Source organism: Scyliorhinus canicula, chromosome 14, assembly GCF_902713615.1.
Source record: "Scyliorhinus canicula chromosome 14, sScyCan1.1, whole genome shotgun sequence".
Classification (NCBI taxonomy): Eukaryota; Metazoa; Chordata; class Chondrichthyes; order Carcharhiniformes; family Scyliorhinidae; genus Scyliorhinus; species Scyliorhinus canicula.
The window spans coordinates 154160030-154184872 of record NC_052159.1 but is presented as its reverse complement, the minus strand read 5'-3'; the positions used below and the strand labels follow the sequence as shown (position 1 = coordinate 154184872).

The following is a 24843-nucleotide window of genomic DNA, read 5'->3' as shown; positions in this document are numbered from 1 at the left end:
GTACAGTTCCTACCACTTAAAGTCCACATTAAAAAAAGGCAGTTGTGATAATGCTGATGCAAATGGATAATTTCTTTTTTTTAAATAAATTGAGTACCCAATTCTTTTTTTCCCCAATTAAGGGGCAATTTAGCTTGGCCAACCCACTTACCCTGCATATCTTTGGGGTGTGGGAGGTGAGACCCACGCAGACATGGGGAGAATGTGCAAACTCCACATGGACAGTGACCCAGAGCCAGGATCGAACCTGGGACCTCAGCGCCGTGAGGCAGCAGTGCTAACCAGTGTGCTGCCCAAACTCAAATCAGGTTTAAACCTGCCTCCAGAGCCAATGCTTTGAGTTTAGCCACAATTTAGTGTTAGATATCTCTGATCCTGGTGACCAAACCACAGTCCTGCAGGTTCTATACTGTCAGACGTTGCCAAGAACACAGCCACTGCTCATTTTCAATCTCTGTCCTCCCAGCTTTAATTAGCTTTGCTGCGGAGAGAATGCATTATGCAAACGGAAACCCCCTGCTGCAATCTGATGGTCGCTTTGACAACATCCTTAATTTTAAAATTCTTATGGCATCAACTCCAACTCAGCGTTACCGCCGCTCCAGGAATTGAAGATCAATCTCCATATGGCAACCCTGGAGAAAATCATCGGGGCATTGTAAAAATACATGTCATTTACGCATTCAGTCATCTGTCATATACTTCCATGTATTTGAGATTTGGCCCGACAATGCTTTCGCATTTCAGATGTTGAAGGTGCTAAATAAATGCCAGTTGTTGCATTACATCTGTGGAATGTTTATTTTCTCTCTCCCCGAAATATACCACATTGAGCTCTCCGATTGAGTGCTCGCCAGAGGTTGGACGTGTCCAGATAGTAAACAGAGGCAAACTTTGCAAAAACAATTTATTTTCCATTTCCATTGAAGAGGCCGGAAATAAGGTTTGTGTGGGGAGTTTTAATAACACAGGCTATCTGGCCCATCATGCTGCAACAGCAGTTTTGACAATACTAGCCGAATTATCACACATCCCAGCTTTCCCCCATAACCCTGCAAATTAACCTTCAACAGGTGCATAATGATAATATTTTTTAGTGTCACAAGTAGGCGTATATTAACACTGCAATGAAGTTACTGTGAAAAGCCCGTCGCCACATCCCAGCACCTGTTCGGGTACACAGAGGGAGAATTCAGAATGTCCAATTCACCAAACAAGCACGGCTTTCGGGACTTGTGGGAGGAAAACGGATCACCCGGAGTAAACCCACGCACACACGGGGAGAACGTGGAGACTCCACACAGACAGTGGCCCAAGCCGGGAATCGAACCCAGGTCCCTGGAGCAGTGAAGCAACAGTGCTAATCACTGGTGCTTGTCCAAATGCATTCCTTCAGGTATTACACCAGCCATTGCATACAGCAGTCATACTGATCGTATGAATGATCTTTGCGTTTAACAAAATTTTTTCTTAAAACCACTTCAGTTTGAATGCATGGTTATTTAAACAATTATTTCTCTTAGAGGGGCAAACGCTGGAAATCTCTAATAAAAACAGAAAATGCTGGTATTATCAGGTCGGGCAGCATATGTAGAGAGAAAACAAGGGGTTAACCTTTCAGGCCCATGATCTCACGTCTGCATTAGGAAGTGGAGATGTAAAAGATTTTAAGGAAAGAGGAGGACAGAGGTCAAATGGTAAGGGCCTGTAATAGAATGGGGTGCAGGAAGGCAAGATTGAATTACAGAAATGGCCAAGGACAGTTCTCTCCCCCTTGCAGTTTCTCATGTAACAAAATCTCAGGCATTATGGAGAAGTGGCCTGTTACTTTTAATCATCTTGAATGCCAGAGAAAAACTCCAGTGTGAACTAGTCTCCCTCTTTTAGCCAAAACAGATGAAATGAAAAATGAAAAGAAAATCGCTTATTGTCACAAGTAGGCTTCAAATGAAGTTACTGTGAAAAGCCCCTAGTCGCCACATTCCAGCACCTGTTCGGGGAGGCTGGTATGGGAATTGAACCGTGCTGCTGGCCTGCCTTGGTCTGCTTTCAAAGCCAACTATTTAGCCCTGTGTTAAACCAGCCCCTGATGCGGGAAATTCTTAATGATCTCCCTGATACAAAAGCCGAGATTCCAAGAAAAGATTAGTGTACATACTTGTGACCCTGGGGAAAGAGCAATTGACAACTTTTAACGTGGGAAAAGCAGCAAAAACATTAACCGCTCTACAAATATTTTGATGTGACGTAATCCTTTGTAAAAATGTTGGGTAAAGGATTTGATCAGATAAATGAGCTGTACAGAAGTCAAGAGCCAAATTTAGTAACCGTGCAATAGGTTTATTGCATATTTGTTAATGCGAAGTGCCAACAATATTTTGAACAAGCCTGTTTATTTAGTTTAGTGGAAACTCCAGCCACAGTAAGGTAGATTCCCTCATGCTATATTTTTTTGCCTTAACATTTTTTTTTAAAAAAAGGTCCTGACCGTGGATCTGCATTTACAAAAGTTTAGAGTTTAAAAGTCTGACCATCGAGGTGTTACACCCTCAAAACCACTTACACTCATGTTTTCACTGTTTTAAGCAGATTGAAGTTTGAACTTGATGCAGTCAGGTGTCACCCACAAAACTGGCCCTGCCTCCTGGGTCAAGGTTGGTGAGGTTCCACTGATTGCATTTGAAGGCTCTTTAAATAACGTCCATTCGCACTAAGAAACTGACTAACGTGCACCATTGAAACTACTGAACAATTCCATGGGTTTTTCAAAATCCATTTTTATAATAATCTTTATTAGTGTCACAAGTAGGCTTACACACTGCAATGAAGTTAATTATGTCTAATTTGGTTATTCACAGGATACTAGAGTGAAAATTCTTATTTTCTGGTGAAAAATCCACTTTTAGCTGAATCAATAAAATTACAACAAGTTACAAACTTATAAATACATCAAGGAACACATTCTAGTGGAACGAATGGATCATGTTCTATTCCAGTGTCTAATTTTGTTAGCTCGGGCGACACAGCGGGTTAGCACTGCTGCCTCACAGCACCGAGGACCTGGGTTCGATCCTGGTCCCGGGTCGCTGTCCGTGTGGAGTTTGCACATTCTGCCCCATGTCTGCATGGGTCTCACCCCCACAACCCAAAGATGTGCAGGGTCGGTGGACTGGCCACATTAAATTGCCCTTTAAGTGGGGAAAAAAAGAACTTCAAATTTTTTTATTTAAAAAAAAACAATTGTCAGTTCACGGAAGATTTTACCTGTGATTATGCAAATTAATTTAAGCAGATATTTGAATCTTTAAATATCCAATGTTTCAAGAGAACATTTCGATTTTACCCAAAGTGCAATCCTCACCCCATTGTCTTCACAGATGAACAGTATTGAGATGCTGCCTACACAATAGACCACGATCAGATCATCCATGATCATATCAAACGGCAGGGCAGGCTCGAGGGCTGAATGGCCCACTCCTGCTCATACTAAGTCAAGGAATGTGCATTTTACCCCTCCTCTAAAAAGGTTTTTTGACTCACTTTCAATTTGCTCCAAGGCAACGTGCTCTTCTAAATGTTTGCGCTTTGACAACATCACCAGTTATTGTACAAGGGAAGGCACCAAAACCCCGAATTCCATCCACATCTTCCTGCAGGATTACCGGAACAGATTCATTCTGCCCTTTGGTGACATCATCCGAAGGCACAGCGCTCCAATTTCACGCGTACGCTGACAACACCCAGATCCACCTCACTGCCACATCTCTCAACCCCCTACAATGTTGCTAAATTATCAGGCTGCTTATCGGACATCCAGTACCGGATGGGCAGGAATTAGCTCCAATGCAATATCGCAAGGACTGCAGTCATTGTTTTCCCTCACCACAACAAATTCCCTAGCTACCAACTCCGACCCTCTCCCTGGCAACAGCCTATGTTCATAACCTTGGTGTCGCATTTGATCCTGCTTTAAGGTTCTGGCCTTATATATTTTGCACCATCACTCAGACCACCTATTTTCACAGCTTTTCTGTGCTTTTCATAGTAACTTCATTGAAGCCTACTTGTGACAATAAGCGATTATTATTTCACCTCTAACATCGCTCGTCATTTCTCATCTTAGCTCATCCGCTGCTGAAACCGACTCATGCCTTTGTTACCTCTAAATTTGACTATTTTGAATGTGCTCTTGGCTGCTCTCCCATATGAAAATGAAATGAAAATCGCTTATTGTCACGAGTAGGCTTCAATGAAGTTACTGTGAAAAGCCCCTAGTCGCCACATTCCGGCGCCTGTCCGGGGAGGCTGGTACGGGAATATTCGATCCCACATTCTACCCACAATAAACTGGAGATCATTCAAAACCCCAATGCCAGTGTCCCATTCCCCCCATCAGCCCTGTCCTCGCTAACCTCAATGGCCTTGCTGCTCCCCATTGCTGTAATCTCCTCAGCTCCACATCCATCTGAGATATCAGTGCTCTTCCATTTCTGGCCCCTTGTGCACACTAATTAGAATTTTTTCACCGTGCCGTCCCTTCAGTTGCCTGGATTCCCAAGATCTGGAATTCCCTCCCTACACCTCTCAAACTCTCATTCCTCCTTTAAGACACTCCTTGAAACACACCTCTTTGACCAAACCTTTGGTCATCCGATGCACCATCTCCTTTTGTGACTGGATGTCGTACTTTGTTTTGTAATATTCTAATATTACCATGAAGTGCTTTGGGATGTTTCATTAAGTTGCTATTATAAACAGCAGTTCTTGAGATGACCATGAACACAGAGACTTTCTCCGCCCCTCTTGAAATGTGAAGAAAGGGTAGAAAAAGGAGACATACAAAGATATGTGCACTATTCAATAAATAAACGAATGTGTGGCATAATTTTGCAAGAAAGAAAGAGCATTCTTATTATTCCGGGTTTAAAAACAACAAATCTAAAATACTTATTTCGCACACACTGACAAGCCCAAGAACAAAATGTAAGCTACAAAAAGACATTACCAGAACAGGGCTGGTTTGCATTGTTTATTCTGAAATTGCAATTACATTTAAGAGTCACTTTCTACAGAAGTTAGTAAAATCAAAATTTAGCAATGTGAAAAAAAATGAGGTCTAAGAAAATTAACTAGAAAATATCTTTTGAACACTGCCAGAGCAGCAATTAGCAGAATAACGATCCGCCATGACTCATTAAATTTCCAGCTTCTTTCAAATATTACTTTGATTCCGTTGCTAAATTTACTTCTATTGTCTCCAAATTATTTAAATGTAAGGGAAATTAAATCAGCCAGTTTTTGTAAAACATCACTTCATTTGTCCTAAACGTTTAAAAAAGAAATTAAAACTGTTTTACACCCATGCACTAAGTGTAGTGCCGTTCTCTCGCTCCTGGCTGCTGGTGCCACAACGTCACGCAACCCCTGCTCTAAAGTTTGCACATCTCAACAAGTCTTTCAAACTACTCAAAAGAGCAAAAATGTCACTGTTTCATAGTTGCGTTTCCTATAAAACATACACTAGGATGGAGCAGCAATGCACTGAAATGTGAGTGAAAATCATTTAAAGCAATGGTTTAAATATAAACCATGCACCTTTCGAATGTACATAAATCTGTGACACCAGACCATTTAATAATGCTACTTTTATTATTGCAAGTTTGAAGTTGCATAATAAAACAAGGTACAATTACCAATTTGTCTTAGAAGTACCCCAATCTCGTTTCCCTCTCTCCCTGATGGGATCAAATGAGCACTGCCAAAAGACTGTCCTTGTAGGAAGGTGGTATTCCACGACAGCCAAAAAAACCAAGTCACCGTGTAAATTCATCAACAGATCTGTCTGGCGGGACATCAATGAAAGCTGTGTTCAAGTTAATAAAAGGCGCACTTCACATCAATTTGCCATTGTAGCTTATCTTTTTCTGGACTGGGATGCGCCATTGAACACACTAAAGAAATTCACATTTCAGAAACGTTTGCAAGACATCATTCAGTGCTCGGTGAAGAAATGGAAAGAGGGCGGGATTATCAAAACAATAGCACAAATGGGAGATCTTGCATGCTGCGCTTTAACCGGCAAGAGTGTCTACGGCTACCTTGAAAAAGAAAACAAATCTCCACACTATTTAGAAGTACAATACTAGATGTATAGAAATACCGTACCAGTTTAATGCATACCAACACTAGAGCAACTTGTTTCAAAATAGTTATGGTTGATATGAAAGTTTTTTGTTGTTTAAACTGACTGCAGTTGTGCCATGTGCCGGTGATGTAAGTAGAAAAATAACTATCAGTGCTGTAAGGAGGGGTGGGGGCGCAATTATGAAGATATTCCTCTGTAATTTGCAGCAGTCTTAATACACAACCTTACGAACCACAGAGCTTCCTGGTACTCACTGCGGTCTGCATAAGTGACCCACACAACAGTTCTCTCACAGAAGAGGGAGAAAAAGGACAAATCATGAATGATTTTTTTTTTTTTGCATGTTAATATTTAAGGCCATTCAAGCAGTGTTCAACAGATTTTGTATCGCTGCCTGCTGGGCTTCATTAAGCGATGTCATGCACTCTGTCCACAGACCTCCGGAACCCTGAAATCAAAAGGAAAACCAGCCTCAGTAATTTCGACAGTATTTCCATTTCTTCTAACGTTTCTGTGCATCTTACAGCCGCGTCCAGGACAGCACGGCGGTTCAATGGTTAGCACTGCTGCCTCACGGCGCCGAGGTCCCTGGCGCGATCCCGGCCCCGGGTCAATGCCCGTGTGGTTTGCACATTCGTCCTGTGTTTGCGTGGGTCTCACCTCCACAACCCAAAGATGTGCAGGGTAGGGGAATTGGCCACGCTAAATTGCCCCTCAATTGGGAAAAAGTAATAATTGGATACTCTAAACTTATTTTTAAAAGTACAGGCGCGACCCTCAAGTGAACGGCATTTTATTGAAGTGTACATCAAAGTAGAGAATGTAAATTGCCGTATTTTGAAACTGTTTTCGGAATAGACGTGTGTTTTTAAAATGAGCACGTCTGAAGTATGTTTTTCTTTATTTTTAAATGGGAGGTGGAGCCTTCATTGCCCTGAGGGACATTTCACAGCCTACCACATTTCAGAGGCTGGAATCCTGACCAGGTAAGGATGGCAGACTTCCCTCCCTAAGCAGCACGGTAGCATAGCGGTTATCACAATTGCTTCACAGCTCCAGCGTCCCAGGCTCGATTCCGGCTTGGGTCACTGTCTGTGCGGAGTCTGCACGTTCTCCCCATGTGTGCGTGGGTTTCCTCCGGGTGCTCCGGTTTCCTCCCACAGTCCAAAGATGTGCAGGTTAGGTGGATTGGCCATGCTAATTTGCCTTTAGTGTTGGGTGGGATTACTGGGTTATGGGGATAGTGTGGAAGCGTGGGATTGGGTAGGGTACAGACTCGATGGACCGAATGGCCTCCTTCTGCACTGTAAATTCTATAAAACATTCTATAAGTGATGGATTAGGATTAGTCAACAATCGATGATCGTTGTGATAGTCACCATTACTAAGATTAATTAATAATAATCTTTATTGTCACAAGTCAGCTTACATTAACACTGCAATGAAGTTACTGTGAGAATCCCCTTGTCGCCACATTCCGGCGCCTGTTCGGGTACACAGAGGGAGAATTCAGAATGTCCAATTCACCTGTCGAGCACATCTTTCGGGACTTGTGGGAGGAAACCCACAAAGACGCAGGGAGAATGTGCAGTCGCCGCATAGACAGTGACCCAAGCTGGGAATTGAACCCGGGACCTTGGAGATTAGCTTTACATTCCACATTTATGAACTGAATTTAAATTCCACCGGCTGCTGTTGTGGGATTTGAAGCAATATCTCCCAGAGCATTAGCCTGGGTCCCTGGATTACCAGTCCAGTGACATTGATTACCACTACGCCACCATCTCCCCTTAATGCAAACCTGCATTCAGTTCAGACAGCTTAGCAAACCAGTCAGTTTTAATAATAACACAACAGTAGAATTATTGGAATTGAGAGGCACTTAATTTGATAACTAGTCACAGTTATGCTCTGACATACTGACCTGGACTTGTCGAATTACATTAGCCAGCCGTTTGCTACAAGAATCTTCATTCTTTATAGCTTCATTAGTGAGGCCATCTGCAATGATAGCAAACACTCTGGGAAGGCTGGAATTATTAGGTCCAAGGACAATCGGATTGTTACTGTGGAGAAAACAATGTATTTAAGCCTTAGATTGCAGTGTTTATTTGCTCTGAAATTCTTTACAGTACCAAAGATTGCCACTCACTCAAACTTCACCAAACCAGTTGTAAAACGAATAACCAATTTTCCCTTTATTCTGTGTTGTGAACTCGGTTCACCCACAGTATCAAAGAGTTTATGCTGAAACTCTACCCTCGTCCCCAATAACCCCGACACCCAGAACCTCCGACAACACTGCGCTACTCCAATTCTGGTCTTTTGCATATTCTGATTTCCACCGCTGTATCTTCACCTGCCTGGGCGCCAAGGTCTGGAATCCCCTCCCTAGACATCTCTGCCTCGTCTCGCCTCCTTCAAAACAAAAACTTGCCTCTGATCAATTTTGGTTGCCCATTCCAAAATCGCACGTGGCTTGATCCCAAAATGTATCTGCCGTGAGTGCTACTTTAAAAGGCACCGTACAAATGCAAGTTGTTCAAACATCAGCTGCCTTACGTTTTGCCTGAATCAATCCAAATCATCGCTCCTTCAGCATGATGGTATATTAAAGATCTGTTTACTAAACCTGGGAAAACTGGACTGGTTTTGAGCCTCCAGAGTAACTGGTTACACTGTGCTCTAGCACCATCTGGAGGCTCACATGGATACACAGCAGTGATTAACGCTCACTGCTCCCGCCCCGCCTGTATTCAGGCAAATGGTGGCAGCAATTACAAAGGGGCTGCTTAAACTGCACTGGTCAGGTTGACTATCCCAGACAGTTCAAACTGCTGCAAAATTAGCCCTCCTAATCCTCCCTCCGCAAGTCTGAGCAAATGACACAAATCTTTGCCCCGTCCAATAAACAATCGGCAACCGATGTGCAAGGGCTCTAATGAATTGGGAGAAAGTACAAACAGCTCGTATGAGACTCAGTCACCTCCCGCCCACCCTCATCACAGCCTGGCCGTTTCCCAAACAGTTGCAGGACATCAATCTGGCGTGATTACTGGAACCGGGTCCCATTAGTGTTCATAGAACCATAACATTTACAGTGCAGAAGGAGGCCATTCGGCCCATCGAATCTGCACCAGCCGTAGGAAAGAGCACTCTCCCCAAACCCACACCCTATCCTCGTAACCCAGTAACCCCACCCAAACTACTTGTACACCAAGGACAATTTATCATGGCCTATCCACCTAACCCACACATTTTTGGACTGCGGGAGGAAACCGGAGCACCCGGAGGAGACCCACCTAGACACGGGGAGAACGTGCAGACTCCGCACAGACAGTGACCTAAGCCGGGAATCGAACTGGGGCCCTGGAGCTGTGAAGCAACTGTGCTGACCACTGTGCTACCACGTTGTTGTATTGAAGAAAGGCAAATACCCATCAGTGACATTCGCCCCTGTGCAAAATGGTTATCGATGCATTTGAGCGCCCAGTACATACATCACAAGTGAATTCTTAGTTAATGCCCATCACCTGAATACGATTAAACACCAATTAATACACATAATAGTTCAGAACACTAACATTCCAGGGGTCAATATTCCTTGCAGGCTTTCGTGATCGACTGCTGAACCTCCAGTAGAAAGGTAATGAGCAATCGGGTTGTCGTATGAGGAACGGTTGAGGACTCTGTGTCTGTACTCGTTGGAGTCTTTACTCATTGGAGTTTAGAAGGATGAGGGGGGGGGGAATCTTTTTTTAATTTGAGGGGATAAAATCATTGAGTTATTGTGGGCGGGGGGTGAACAAAGTCTCAACATCAACTCAAGCCACATGGATCTGCTGGAGCCAGAGCCCATTGTTTGTTGGGACAATCTGCGACAAATCCAGTCTCCTGTTCAGTTTGCTGTATCTCTTACGGGAAGTAGACACTGTTTGTTGCCGCGCGCCAGTTAAATGGACTTCAAATTATCGCAGGAAAAAAAAACCAACCAGGCGCCTGGAGGAAAACCTGTCTTACCGCTGAGATGTCAGAGGTGGGAACGAGCAATGCCCCCCCCGACAGCAATGCGCTAAGATTAATCTGCGACCGCCTGTCAAGGACAACCAGCGACTGGGTAAACACTGGCGACTCTCGTGAACTGACGGTCGGATGAGGGGGGGATCCTATTGAAATTTACAGGATACTGCGAGGCCTGGATAGAGTGGACGTGGAGAGGATGTTTCCACTTGTAGGAAAAACTAGAAGCAGAGGACACAATCTCAGACTAAAGGGACGATCCTTTTAAACAGAGATGAGGAGGAATTTCTTTAGCCAGAGGGTGGTGAATCTGTGGAACTCTGCCGCAGAAGGCTGTGGAGGCCAAATCACTAAGTGTGTTTAAGACAGAGATAGATAGGTTCTTGATTAATAAGGGGATCAGGGGTTACGGGGAGGAGGCAGGAGAATGGGGGATGAGAAATATATCAGCCATGATTGAATGGCGGGGCAGACTCAATGGGCTGAGTGGCCCAATTCTGCTCTTATGTCTTATGCGTCTGCTGTTATTCATCCACCAAAGTTCCAATAACTGCTTGCAAGAAACTCCCACTCCACCCGAGCAGATCCCCAATGGCTATGCTTAATTTCGCCTCTCATTCTGGTGGGTCTCAAGCTAGAATAAGAGCATTCAGGTTCAACTGATGGCAGGCGTCATTTGTGGTCAATTCAGATACAGAGAGAATAATCGGGATCATTCAGTTTTACTTTAGGGTTAAATCTGTACCCTTGCATCCCTGGTTAATTAAAAATAAGAGGTTCAACTCAACGATAAGCATATTCTATGTTTCACAATCTGCATACTTTCACATCAAAGGCAATTCGAGCAAATGGAAGGCAAGACCCCCGCCCTGGTGGCCCTTGTGATCAGTCAGGTCACTACAGCAGAATCCTTTTGATGTAAAAGGAGCTGTGAATGGAGACAAGTTGAACCTGTTATCTCTGGTAATAAATTATTTTTCGACCAGCAGTGGTGTTAAGACAAGAATGACTGCGGCACTTCCCAGAGCACTGGTTAATTTTCTCCTTCCTGCTCTCCATCAACGGTTAGCCAGTCTTGAGGAGATGAACAAGAAACTTCCAACTTACTTGCTTCCCCCATCTACTCTGCAACACAATTGGCACCAAGAAAAATTGATTGAGCCAAGCAAGGTGAGCAATAAGGCCAGGAAAGCAGACGACGTCCGCTGAACACACTGACTTTGCAGGTGAAAAGTTTTGTCGGTTGTCTTGTTTAAGGTAAAACTTTAGAAACAAAGCTAGAGTTTAAAGTTGTTCTGATATCCACAAGTTGAAATCTCACATGATATTTACAGTGTAGCGCTAACAAAAGATAGCAAACCAATTTACAAATAGCAGTCATGCTGAGTGAGTAGGTGTACTCTAGAAATGATAGGGACTCCTAAACACACTCCGCCTTCTGGACCCCATACCGAGTTCAACAATTTCAGATTGTAAACTCTACCCCTGTTTCCTTGGTCAGCAGACACCGCCATGGATTCTGCTTTTCACATTTACACATTTACACCTCCACTGGACCCATCTGTTGCTTCTTTACTTGTTCCTTTACCATCTGCTATTGCCTTCAACCAACACCTCTTTTTTGTCACTTAATTTTTTCCAGCTTACAACTACGTTGCAGACCTTCCCTTTTGATCCCCACACTGCCCCCCACACCTCCTTTCCCGGTCACATCCCTAACATTGTCCAGTTCCAATGAAATGTTCCGGCTGGGAACATTTAGCAATTTTACCCCCAGATGTGCTGCCAGACCAGTGTGATTACTTCTACTGGTGTAGGACAGTAGGGGAACAAATTTTACAAGCTGCACAAGTTGACCAAAATTAATTCCAACAGTAGAATAAATGATCATCAGCCTTTGAATCCCTGTAAAAATTAGCAGCCCCTTTACATAAAGGATCAAGCGTGACAGATCTCGCATCAAGCTTTCGTAAGGAAGGTGAAGCAGAGGATAAAATCAGTAAACAGACATGTTGAATAGTATGTTGTAGAAGCACGGAACACATGTCTCTTTGCCTGTGCCACCTCCTTGAAGGAGCTTTTCGATTAGTCCTGCGGGTCCTGCTCATCACCCCCACCTCCGGCTTTGCAAATATCCCCTCATCTCAAGGATACTTAAGTTATTACAAGTCACTTCTATATTTAGCTGGAATCAGAATTGTGTTGCAATATAAAACTTGCCTTTCAATAAGATCACACAAGTAAGTGAAAGTGTGGACTGCTTCCTCCTTGTCTTCATGCAGTGGTAGCCACGACAACCAGTGAGGCAGAACCTCGTTGACATTTACACATTCTGGTCTGCACTTCATGACCTTGCCTACTGCAGATATACAGTTTTCTGTTGCATTAATATTTTCTTTGGTTTTGGACCCTTCCATTTGAATAACACCCACCAGGAGTGGAATTGCCTCTGTTGGATAAGAACAAAAATAAATATCTTTATTATTCTGTCTAGAAAGAGATCTGACCCACACCCCAGCTGCCCTGACCAACAACACCCCCAGAATCCCCATGGAAACGAGGCACCTTCTGATCATTTAATTGCCAATTCTGACCCTTGTTCTTTGCGTTGCCCACATGCATGCATTCTCCAGCAAGGGCTTACAAGGTGCCAGCGATCAGGAACTGCGGCACCTCCCCACCCTGCTGACCCAATCTCAAGCAGCCGACAGCACTCCGAGAATCACCCAGGACGCACAAGTGAAGGATCAACATTTCAACTTCAGCATCCGATACCACAGGGAGTTTACCCACTAATCGGATTGTAATTCAACCAGTACCACAGAAACATGGGGCGGCACGGTGGTTAGCACTGCTGCCTCACAGCACTAAGGACCCGGGTATGATCCTGACTCTGGGTCACTGTCCGTGTGAAGTTGCACATTCTCCCCATGTCTGCATGGGTTTCACCCCCACAACCCAAAAGAGGTGCGGGGTAAATGGATGGGCCACACTAAATTGCCACTGACCTAGAATTTTAAAAAACCACAGAACCACTGCGCACCGATTAGACTTAACAACATTTGACAACAAAACTTAATGCGCATCCAATGGTCCTTAAGCTTGCCCCAAAAGATTAATACAAGAGAACAAATTAAGATAAAATATTTTTTATTTATTTTTTAAAATTTAGGGTACCCAATTCATTTTTTCCAATTAAAGGGCAATTTTAGCATGGCCACCTATCCTGCACATCTTTGGGTTGTGGGGGCGAGGCCCACGCAGACACAGGGAGAATGTGCAAACTCCACACGGAGATTAAGATCAAATATAGCTGAACTAGAGATCACACTATACAATAAACACGTCTGATAACCATTAAGTTCCACAGCTATGGTGGGAAATTCCCCCCACCATGGCACATTTATCTAATTTTGCGACAGCAGGATTTTTCCCATCAGAATAAATACATTATATGCAGCAGCTTTTAGTTGTTGGCAATATAAATGCTTGGGGATGTAAGCATTTATCATCCTAATCACCAACAACCAGCAAGCCAGGTGATCAAGCCTGAATCAATGAACACCACAAGGCAAACAGGAGGTGTCAGTCTGATGAAGCTACAACACAGGACTACTTGTGTGCCAAACGGCATAAGCAGCAAGTAATAGACAGAGATAAGCAATTCCACAACCAACGGATAAGATCTAAGCTCCGCAGTCCTGCCACATCAAGCCGTGGTGGATCATTGAACAACTCTGGAGGGGGAGGCTCCACAAATATCCCCAGCCTCAATGATTCGAGAAGCCCAGCGCATATGCAAAGGATAAGCAGCATTCGCAACAACCTTCAGCCAGAAGTGCCGAGTGGATGATCCTTCTCGGCCTCCTCCGGAGGTCCTGAGCATCAGAAATATCAGTCTTCAGCCAAAATTGGTTCGCTCCATGAGACATCAAGAAATGGCTGAAGGCAGTGCATTCCAGCAATAGCTCTGAAGAGTTGTGCTCCAGAAATATCCGTGCCCCTGACCAAGCTGTTCCAGTACGGCTACAACACTGATATCTACTTGGCAATGTGCAAAATTTCCCAGATATGTCTTGTGCACAAGGAACAGGACAAATTGAACTCGGCCAAATACAGCCCCATCAGTCTATCCTTGACCATTAGCAAAGTGATGGAAGGGGTCAACAACATGGCTGCTTAGCTCAGATGATAAGAGCGCAGTGCTAACTGTAAGGTTGCGGGTTCGATCCCGGTACTGGTGAAGGACACTCACCAGTCTTAAAAACAATCAAGTGGCATTTACTCAGCAATAACCTGCTCACAGACGCTCAGTTTGGGTTCCGCCAGGGTCACTCAGCTCCTGACCTCATTACAGCCTTGGTTCAATCATGGACAAAAAAAAAAGAGCTGAATGCCAGAGGTGAGAGTGACTGCCCTTGACATCAAGGCAGCATTTGACGGAGTGTGGCATCAAGCAGCCCTAGGAATGGAGTGAATTGGAGTCAGGAGGGAAACTCTCCGCTGGTTGGAGTCACACCTGGCACAAAGGGAGATGGTTGTGGTGGTTGAAAATCAATTATCCAGGACATCACGGCAGGAGTTCCTCAGGGTAGTGTCCTTGGCCCAATCATCTTCAGCTGCTTCATCAATAACCTCCATTCCATCATAAAGTCAGAAGCAGGGATGCTCGCTGATGTCTGCACAATGTTCAGCACCATTCATGACTTCAGTTACCGAAGCAGTCCATGTCCAAATGCAGCAAGACCTGGACGATATTCAGACTTGGCCGACAGTTGCACCACACAAATGCCGGGCAATGACCATCTCCAACAAGAGAGGATCTAACCATCTCCCTTTGACAGACAATGGCATTACTATCGCTAAGTCCCCCACTGTCCACATAATAATAATCTTTATTAGTGTCACAAGTAGGCTTACATTAACACTGCAATGAAGTTACTATGGAAATCCCCCAGTCGCCACATTCCGGCACCTGTTCGGGTACAAAGAGGGAGAATTCTGAATGTCCAGTTCACCGAACAGCACGTCTTTCTGGACTTGTGGGAGGAAACCGGAGCACCCGAGGAAACCCACGCAGACATGGGGAGAAAGTACAGACTTTGCAGACAGCGACCCAAGCCGGGAATCAAACCCAGGTCCCTGGAGCTGTGAGGCAGCAGTGCTAACCACTTTACAACCCATCTAGGGGTTACCATTGACCAGAAACTGAACTGGATTAGACATATAAATACTATGCCTACCAGAGTAGGCTGGGGGTTCTGTAGAGAGTAACTCACCTCCTGAGCCCTTAAAGTCTGTCTATAAGGCACAAGTCAGGAGTGTAATGGAATTCTCTCCACTTGCCTGATGGGTGCAGCTCCAACAACAGTCAAGAAGCTCTACACCACCCAGGACAACGCAGCCCACTTGGCTGGCATCCCATCCATCAACATTCAAACCCTCCACCACTGACGAACAGTGGCAGCCGTGTGTACCATCGACAAGACCCATTGCAGTAGCTCACCAAGGCTCCTTAAGCAGCACCTTCCAAACCCCACCACGTAGGAGGACAAGAGCAGCAGATACCTGGGAACCCGCCACCTGGAGGTTTCCCTCCAAGTAACTCACCACCCCACTTGGAAATGTATGGCCGTACCTTCACTACTGCTGGGTGAGAATCCTGGAATTCCCTCTCTTAACAGCACTGGGGTGTACCTACACCTCAAGTAATGCAGCGGTTCAAGGCGACAGCTCACCACCACCGTCTGAAGGGCAGCTAGGGATGGGCAATCATCCTGGCCTAGCCAGCGATGCCCACATCATGTAAATGAATTTTGAAAAAATGTTACCTGGTGCAAAACTGCATGGTTAAAATGTCATCTATCAGAAAAGTGATAGAGTGATCTAACATATTCCACGCAAGGGTTAGGCGGCACTTAAAAACATTCTATCTTAAAAACATTTAATGAAGGAGCCTCAACTGCTTCACTGGGCAAGGAATTCTCTCACTACGATTTACAATTATATGGCGCCACTTTTGAAACAGGCTCGTTCCCTCGTGCATTAAAGAGGAAAAGGAAAAGTCACACACTGAATAAGGTTACCGGAAAACAGTAATAATAAATATGCACCATCTAGGTCACCTCTGGCTTTTACAAGAGAGTTGCACTTTTTGCGGTCAGGATGAAACCCAACCGCAAGTTTCGGATAAGGCCGTTACGCGATTGTGGAAACAGCTCCAGATCCAGCACACCAATAAATCAAGCTTTAAAATAGCCAGTCACAGCTCAACAATTTTAAGTTTCCACCCCTCCAAGGGTAAACATGCTGAAATTCAATAGGAAGCTTTTGTAAGCAACAGACAATAGATTAGAGCTTTTAACTGCTCACGATCTGTTTATTGTCGGTTGAAGCAACTCTAAAAATTCCGACAGTATCCTGGAATTGAGAATATCATGTCAATACACATTATAAAGGTGCACAGCTAAAAGAGCTTTAATCCCACATTGCTTCGAACTATTTTGCTTTTGTGATTCAACTGTATAAAACGGAAAACCGTAACCCATTAAACCTACCAGTACAGAATGGCCTGTAATTCTCTCCACCAAACTGTGCCATAACTCCAACGCCATATGCTGCTGCTTGTCTGACCTCAGGACTGTTGTCACAGATGTATTGCAACATGGGCCTCAGGAAGTACTCTGCATATTTAAAGGAGGTAGGACTGCAATGCTCAATTACGTCATCAAAGATGCACAAACCCCACTGCTTGTCTGCCCAGGGCCTGTGTGGACACTACAGAAATGAAAAGTATGCATCAGCTAGAAAACATTGGGAGAATTGGGAGTCAATGCCAGAAAAAAAAAAGAGAGTCTGGAAAACTTTGTTGCTTTAAACTTACAATTAGATTGACTATTAGTGGTAGAATTTGCTCAAACCACGGCAGCACTTTGTCTTTGTAACAGCTGAACATAGAGTGCAGGATGTCCGAAATTTTAGTCAAGATGTAAACATCACTATCATCCTATAAGCAATTAAAACACCGCATTACACACACACACAGTTAAAAGCCAGAATTCATTCAGAATTAGCCACGGTAATAATCAGAATCAAAAGATCCTTAACATTTCTTTCCTCGCCACCAAATTACTTTGTCACTGGAGAGATATTACAGCAAATAATTCCCAAGATAATTTAGCACAATCTGTAATACGAATATAAAATATTACTTCATCTTGTAAATTTTCTTCAACTTGTTCATCGTAGTCTTCATCTTGTCTTTTCGCTAAAGGCACAAAACACAATGAACAAATTGCAGTGTTATAAATCTACAGTCAAAAACTTTGCGAATAGAATGCGAGAGGAGGCAGGGCGAAGGAAAGATAGAGAGGCGATAGAACCACGTACAAAACATCATCAAGTGACCAACGCGAGATCTTTCTTTTTACAAGTTTAGCTTTACAGGTGCATCACAGTTACCTTGTCTCAATTCTTGATTTTTGAAGTGTTCCTCCAATTTCCCCTTCATAATGTTTCCTAGTTCCTCAAGGTGTTCCTTGTTTAAGCAGCCTTCACCCATCAGCTCTACACACTAAAGAGAGAGAAACATGCAACAAGTGTAAATAAAACATTGCTTTTTAAAAAAAAATGGAAACATCTCAATCAAGTTAATTACACTTCAGCCATTCCAAATAAGTGACTCAAGCTTTGCTCTTGCTCCTGCGTTTATAGCGATCTGACATTAGTGTCACTTCCTCCATGTGCCGTTTCTGTTTGGGGCGTCACCAGTCTATATTTTTTGCACAGTGGATTGCCTGCGGGTTCATTTGAGCTACGAGACACTCTGCAGCTGGACTTGTTTAATCATGTTTTGGGATTTTTTGAGAACTTTATATTTTAAAAAGGCATTAGCTTTGTTTGGGGAGGGACAGTGTAGGGTGAGCAGTGGATGCAGAGGCAAGAAGCTTTTAAAATGCAGGATGGCCATTCCTGTTTGGATACAGATTGTAAAGAAAGTCTTAATCAGCATCAGCTGATCGTTCAGAAAGATGACTGCACCAAGGTGAAGGTAAAACACTTCTGGTCTTTGAAGGCAAGGAAGATTTACACTGGAAGAAACGTCACCCTGGTCTGACATAAAGGGCCCACTCTTATGCATATGAATTCTTAATGCTTGTGTAATGCTTAATCGTATAGTGTAAACTTTGTTCACATCCTCTTTGTCTCCCTTGATATTCAATGTTCAGTATGTTTTAGCTGCCTCATTTCACAGTTGATAATGAAGGAAGGTGTTGCAAGTTGGAACATCTAAAGCAACGACTGTTCAAGTAGCAACTAACAATGAAATGAAATGAAATGAAAATCGCTTATTGTCACGAGTAGGCTTCAATGAAGTTACTGTGAAAAGCCCCTAGTCGCCACATTCCGGCGCCTGTCCGGGGAGGCTGGTACGGGAATCGAACCGTGCTGCTGGCCTGCTTGGTCTGCTTTAAAAGCCAGCGATTTAGCCTGGTGAGCTAAACCAGCCCCTCAATGCAGACTACAAGACCTTGGAGCAGTAGAATCAATTATGCTTTCTTCAGGAAAGAGATCTTTTGGTTTTTAGACACTATGAAAATCAAGGGATGTGGGGAAAGTGAAGGACAGTGGAGCCGAGGTTGAAGATTATCCGTGATCCTACCGAATAGCAGAGGGGGCTCCAGGAGCTAAATCGCCTGTTCCTAGCCCAATTTTGTTTTCACGTTACACTTCTCCACATTAATAATAATAATCTTTATCAGTCTCACAAGTAGGCTTACATTAACACTGCAATTAAGTACTGTGAAAATCCCTCATCGCCACACTCCGGCGCCTGCTCGGGTACGCTGAAGGATAATTCAGAATGTCCAATTCACCTAACAAGCACGTCTTTCAGGACTTGTGGGAGGAAACCGGAGCACTCGGAGGAAACCCACGCAGACACTGGCAGAACGTGCAGACTCCGCACAGACAGTGACCCAAGCCGGGAATCGAACCTGGGACCCTGGAGCGGTGAAGCAACTGTGCTAACCACTGTGCCGCTGCACCGTCCTGAAGGATACTATCAAATACAATTGATGTGGATCTTTACAGGCATCCAATTCTGTCATGCAAAATAAACTTAAACAAATTTTAAATATGCAACACAAAAGATTACCTTTGCAAACGAATGCATAATTTCAGAAAGGACGTCAGAATCCGGCTCAGTACCAATTCCTTTGATGAGGGAATCACACATAAAATGCCACATTTGTGTCACATACTCAGGCCCTTGGACGCGGGCACATTCAAGCAGCAGAGGCATTGATTCAGCCGCAGCTACACGAACACGTTTCACAGTCAAGGAGGAATGCACAATATTTTAAAAATGTAAAAACACAAATTGAACTCACTGCCAAGAGGGTTAGATATAAATTTATAACTTGAAGAGACATTCCGCGCCCCCCCCCCCCCCCCCCTCCCAATCTCGAGTGTAGGTGAAGGCTCGGTTTAATGCCGCGCCCAAAAGAAGTACCTCTAACAGTGCAGCACTCCTTCAGTACTGAGCTGCCTGGCTCTTGAGCTCGAGTTTTGGAGTGGGACTTGAATCTACAACCTCCGACTCAGAGGCATGACTGTTACCAACTAAGCCACAACTGATACCTGGTTTTAAATCAACTATCGCATGATATGGTTGGAATCGTCTTTCACCACATTTTAAATAGATAAAGGCACTAAACCCCAATTTTTCATTTGAATTCTAGACACAAAGCATACAGCGACTAAGCTGTCCCAACACAACATTCTTATATAGAAAGTTCAAAAATATACCACTCAGTTGTATTTTATAATAGTTTGCAAATATCATAGAAACACATTTTTAAACAGGAACAGGACTTCCACCGTCATTTTGTTCGAGGGCTGTTAGCCCATATGAAATGGACACATCATGAAGCTAGTTTCTAATTGCTATTTGCTTCAATATAGATGCCTAACTTTTTGACAGTTTTCATACACTAAAAAGAAAGACACTTTTGCATTTATATTGCACTTCTAATAGCTACCGGATGTCTCCAACCCTTTGAAGCGCAGTAACTGCTGAAATGTAGGAGCCAAATAGGCGATCTAAAAAATAATTACAATCGAGCTTCGAAAAAAAGGATATCGTCGTGAAAATAAAACTTAAGAAGCGGAACCATCAGTTTCACCACTTGCTCAGTGTACTCGGCAAACCCTTCCTTTAACTCTTTCGCGTAACAAACCTAGGGACAGAAATCACAATTCGTTTGTACATTCAAATCGGCAGAAAGAATTCAGATCATTACTAAAGCAAAATTCTCCGGGTTAAATTAAAAAGTTTACTTGTAACTTCAACTAAGTGACCAATTATATTATGCAATGGGAAAATGTAATGATAGCAATCCTGATTTGCCAATAGAGTTGCTGAAAGATGCAATAATATCTCTTTGGTTGGCATTGGTCAAAATATTTAACAGGACACATGACTCCAGCCATTAGTTATGGGCGCGATCTACCGGCCACGTCAGGCCCCCGTTCACCAAACAGAGGCACAAAGTGGCGGCTACATGCCAGGAGAGGTCTCTTCCAAGATTTACTCGGTCCACCACGCCTCGCAAGATCTAATGGGATCTCATGAGAATTGCAATCTGGATCCCACCCACTGCGGGCGGGATCAGTATTTGGCAAACCTGCATATTAGAGTGAGTATCTGCGAAGAGAGAAAGTTAATGGTTTAAGTCCAAAAAACATGGCGCGGAATTCTCCGCTCCCCACGCCGGGTGGGAGAATCGCTGGAGGGCCGGGCGACTCATGACACGCCGCCCTGGCACCCCCCGCGATTCTTCTCTTTCTTCCTCCTCCCCCCCCCCCCCCCCCCCCACAGAATCGCCGCTTTTCACGGCGACCGGCAATTCTCCGGCCCGGATGGGCTGAGCGGCCTGACGTTCCCGACCTGTTCACGCCAGCGGCAACCACACCTGGTCGCAGAACATGGCGGCAAATCTTTGTTTGTGGCTTGTGGGGGGCGGAGTGGGGAGTGAGCACCACGGCCGTGCTCGGAGGGGACTGGCCCGCGATCGGTGCCCACCGATTGTCGGGCCGGCTACTCCAAGCGACGCACTCTTTTCCCCTCCGCCACCCCGCAAGATCAAGCCGCCACGTCTTGCGGGGCAGTGGAGGGGAAGACGGCAACCGCGCATGCACAGGTTGGAGCCAGCAGCCGTCGTGATGTCAGCCGCGGGTTGGAGCCGGCCAACCTGCGCACGGCGGCCGAGATTTACGGAGCGCCGCACCTAGCCCCCTGGGGGGTGGGTGTGTGTGTGTGTGTGTGTGTGTGTGTGTGAGAGAGAGAGAGAATAGGATGCGAGGAGCGGCCTCCGAGGCCGTCGTGAAACTCGGCCGAGTTCACGACAGCCTTCCCGATGCCGCGCGGGAGCGGAGAATTCCGCTCATGAACACGGTTTCTCTCTCCACAGATGCTGCCGGACCTGCTAAGTGTTCCCATGATTTTCTGTTTTAATTCAGATTGCCAGTATTTTGCTTTATGGTGATAAGGTTAGGGGTCAATGACCTTTAATCAGAACTGGAAAGGGTTGAAGATTTAATGGTTTTTAAGCAAGAACCGTTGCCAGAGTTGGAAAGGGGAGGATGACGCTCCCTGACTGGGTGAGCGGAAGGAATGATGGCTCACGGCAAAAGTGAATGTTTATGGGATAAATAAACAAAATATTTACAGTATTCAGTTATTTTAATAAAAGGAGCCCAACAGTGTTGAATTAACATTTCTACTTCCCTTACAGCAGGCCTCGATTTCAGCCAGTTAGTAGACTCTTCTAATCTCTTATTTACAGCTTCAGTACTTTTAAAATTATAACTGCACTCCTAAAAGTGAAAGGGTTTACATTGAAAGGCACGTTTTTCAATTGACATTCTCTTTTTTTTAATTTCTAGCGTACCCAATTCATTTTTTTTCTAATTAAGGGGCAATTTAGAGTGGCCAATCCACCTACCCTGCACATCTTTGGGTTGTGGGGGCGAAATGCACTCAAACACGGGGAAAATGTGCAAACTCCACACGGACAGTGACAGAGCCAGGATCGGACCTGGGACCTGGGCACTGTGAGGCAGCAGTGCTAACCACTGCGCCACCGTGTTTCCCTCAATTGACATTCTTTGCGTGAATCTAGAGGGATAACAAATTGCTACTGGGCCATAGACACAGAATTTTACTCATCCTTCAATGTTTAGCTGAACCTGATGTTAAATCTCTTTCAAGAAATTGCACACCAGGGCTCTGAAACATTTTGCTCAAAAAAGTTTAATGTGGGCTACATTAACGGAAGCCAAACTACCACTTACCAACATTTGACAAGCTGTTGCTTTCTCCTCTAGCCCCGCTGTTTTGATTCCAAAACTCTGCTGATCACCAAGGTTTACAAATTCCCAGCCATCATCCTCACTCATATTCTCCATATCCTGTGCTAATAAAAGTAGTAAAATGTACTTTATATACTGTGTTCAACAGCTTGCGCATTAATCTATAAGACGGTAAACACATCTCAGAGTGTTCTCACAGAATTTACCATGAGCCACATAGAGATACTAAACATGTGTTCAAAGCTTAGTCAAAGAGGTAGGTTTTAAGGAGCGTCTGAAGAGGCGAGAAAGGGGGCAGCATGGTGGCACAGTGGTTAGCACTGGGACTACAGCACTGAGGACCCGGGTTCAAATCCTGATCCTGGGTCACTGTCAGTGTGGAGTTTGCGCATTCTCCCCGTGTCTGATTGGTTTCACCCTACAATCCAAAGATGTGCTGGGTTAGGTGGATTGGCCACACTAATTTGCCCCTTAATTGGGAAACAAAATGTCCAGAGGCGAGAAACTTGGGGGTGGGGTGGGGTGAGGGGAGAGAGAAGCAATTCTCAGGTAGCTGAAGGCATTGTCGACAATGGTGGAAAGTTGAGAACATGTGGGCAAGTAGAATTATAGAATTTACAGTGCAGAAGGAGGCCATTCGGCCCATCAAGACTGCACTGGTCCTTGGAAAGAGCATCCTCACCTAAGCCCACACCTCCATCCTATCCCTGTAACCCAGTAACCCCACCCTTTGGACACTACAGGGCAATTTAGTGTGGCCAATTCACCTAACCCGCACATCTGTGGACTGTGGGAGGAAACCAGAGCACCCGGAGAAAACCCACGCAGACTTTGCGAGTACACGCAGACTCCGCATAGACAGTGACCCAAGCCAGGAATCGAACCTGGGGCCCTGTGGTTGCGAAGCAATTGTGCTAACCACTGCGCTGCCGTGCCCCCCACAAGTACAAGAGGCAAGACTTGAAGTGCAGAGGCCTGGGGCAGCAGTAGGTTAGAGATGCTATTTAAACACAACTGTACTTATATATTTTTAAATGACTGATGTGACAGTGCTGTTAAAACTTCAATTTGTGGGACAGTAAACCCAAGGCAAACATAAATAAACAGACACTCTTGCAGTGCGACAATGGTAGGTCTCTGGGATTCGCTCAGAGGCAGGCAGAGTTAGGCTTGGATTTGCAGGGTTAGTTGTAAATCTGCAGTGATCTTGCCCAGTAGGCCTCAAAACAGCCATAATTTGTTTCATCCCGAGCCTTGGGATATAATTCACCAGGGCAGTTCAGGCATAAATAGTTTACAAGGATCAAGTAAACTACCATTAAGTATAATTGGCATACACTACCATGGCTTTTTTGGACTGTTTCTGTACTGGCGTTATTACAAAATGTTCATATCTGCTTGCCCGAAGCACCACTACAAATACTCAAACTAAAAGTCGGTGGATCATGGCTTACCCAAATAGAAAAGCACAAAGACTGTATAGTTTTTTTATTTTTAATAAAAAATAAATTTGGAGCACTCAATTAATTTTATTCCCAATTAAGGGGCAATTTAGCGTGGCCAACCCACCGACCCTGCACATCTTTTGGGTTATGGGGGCGAGACCCACGCAGACACAGGGAGAATGTGCGAACTCCACACAGACGGTAACCCGGGGCCGGGGTTGAACCCGGGTCCTCGGCGCCGTGAGGCAGCAGTGCTAACTAGAAAAGACTGTACAGTTAATCGGTTGACAGCCTACTTTCAAAATTCAGCTCACAAGCATTCCCCTGGAGAATGGGCGAGGGCAGGGAGATGGGCGTACGTGCGTCTGCTGTACTTACTGTCTAGGAGGGCCACTTCAGGTTTAATTGAAGCAGTCTTCATCAGGGGTCCCATAACAACAGGAAGATACTGCTGGAACTCCTTCCCAAGGATCTTGCACATTCTTGCCCAAGCAGAGATCATGTAAGATATCTAAATGAAAAATAGAAAATTAGCTCAACTGACAGCCCGAGTTCAAAATCCATCTTTCCTTTTCAGAGCGAACAATTAATAGTCAGGCCCACAGTATTGTCATACGCATACATACAAAGACATGGCTGGGATTTTAAGATGAACGGTTTTACAGTAATATTCAGAGGAATATGAGGTCCTTTAAGTTTAGACAAGTCTAAATCAAGGTTTGTTTACAGAATACTGAAGAAAATGTGCATTTTTTTAATACTAATAATGATGCGGAAAATAGAGAAAAGTGATTTTAGTTTGAAAATGGATTTCCAAATGTTTTCACCCAAGAGAAATAGACATTTTGCAAAAGTGTG

General features: G+C 44.4%; 1 protein-coding gene across 2 annotated transcripts in view; it reads right to left on the bottom strand.

Annotated features, from left to right (window-relative positions):
* Positions 1–5001: 5001 nt before the first annotated feature.
* The window catches only part of kpnb3 (karyopherin (importin) beta 3), a 63184-nt gene continuing 43342 nt past the window's right edge, over positions 5002–24843 (bottom strand). For both annotated transcript variants that reach the window (XM_038817699.1, XM_038817700.1), the window contains exons 16-26: positions 24364–24496; positions 22523–22644; positions 20310–20406; positions 19323–19495; positions 17627–17738; positions 17377–17432; positions 17049–17171; positions 16723–16942; positions 12386–12614; positions 8070–8211; positions 5002–6593 (exon numbers count right to left, since the gene is read on the bottom strand). In XM_038817699.1, coding sequence (XP_038673627.1) covers positions 6507–6593; positions 8070–8211; positions 12386–12614; positions 16723–16942; positions 17049–17171; positions 17377–17432; positions 17627–17738; positions 19323–19495; positions 20310–20406; positions 22523–22644; positions 24364–24496 — 1494 coding nt within the window. In that variant the 3' untranslated portion in view covers positions 5002–6506. The remainder of the gene's footprint in view (positions 6594–8069; positions 8212–12385; positions 12615–16722; positions 16943–17048; positions 17172–17376; positions 17433–17626; positions 17739–19322; positions 19496–20309; positions 20407–22522; positions 22645–24363; positions 24497–24843) is intronic.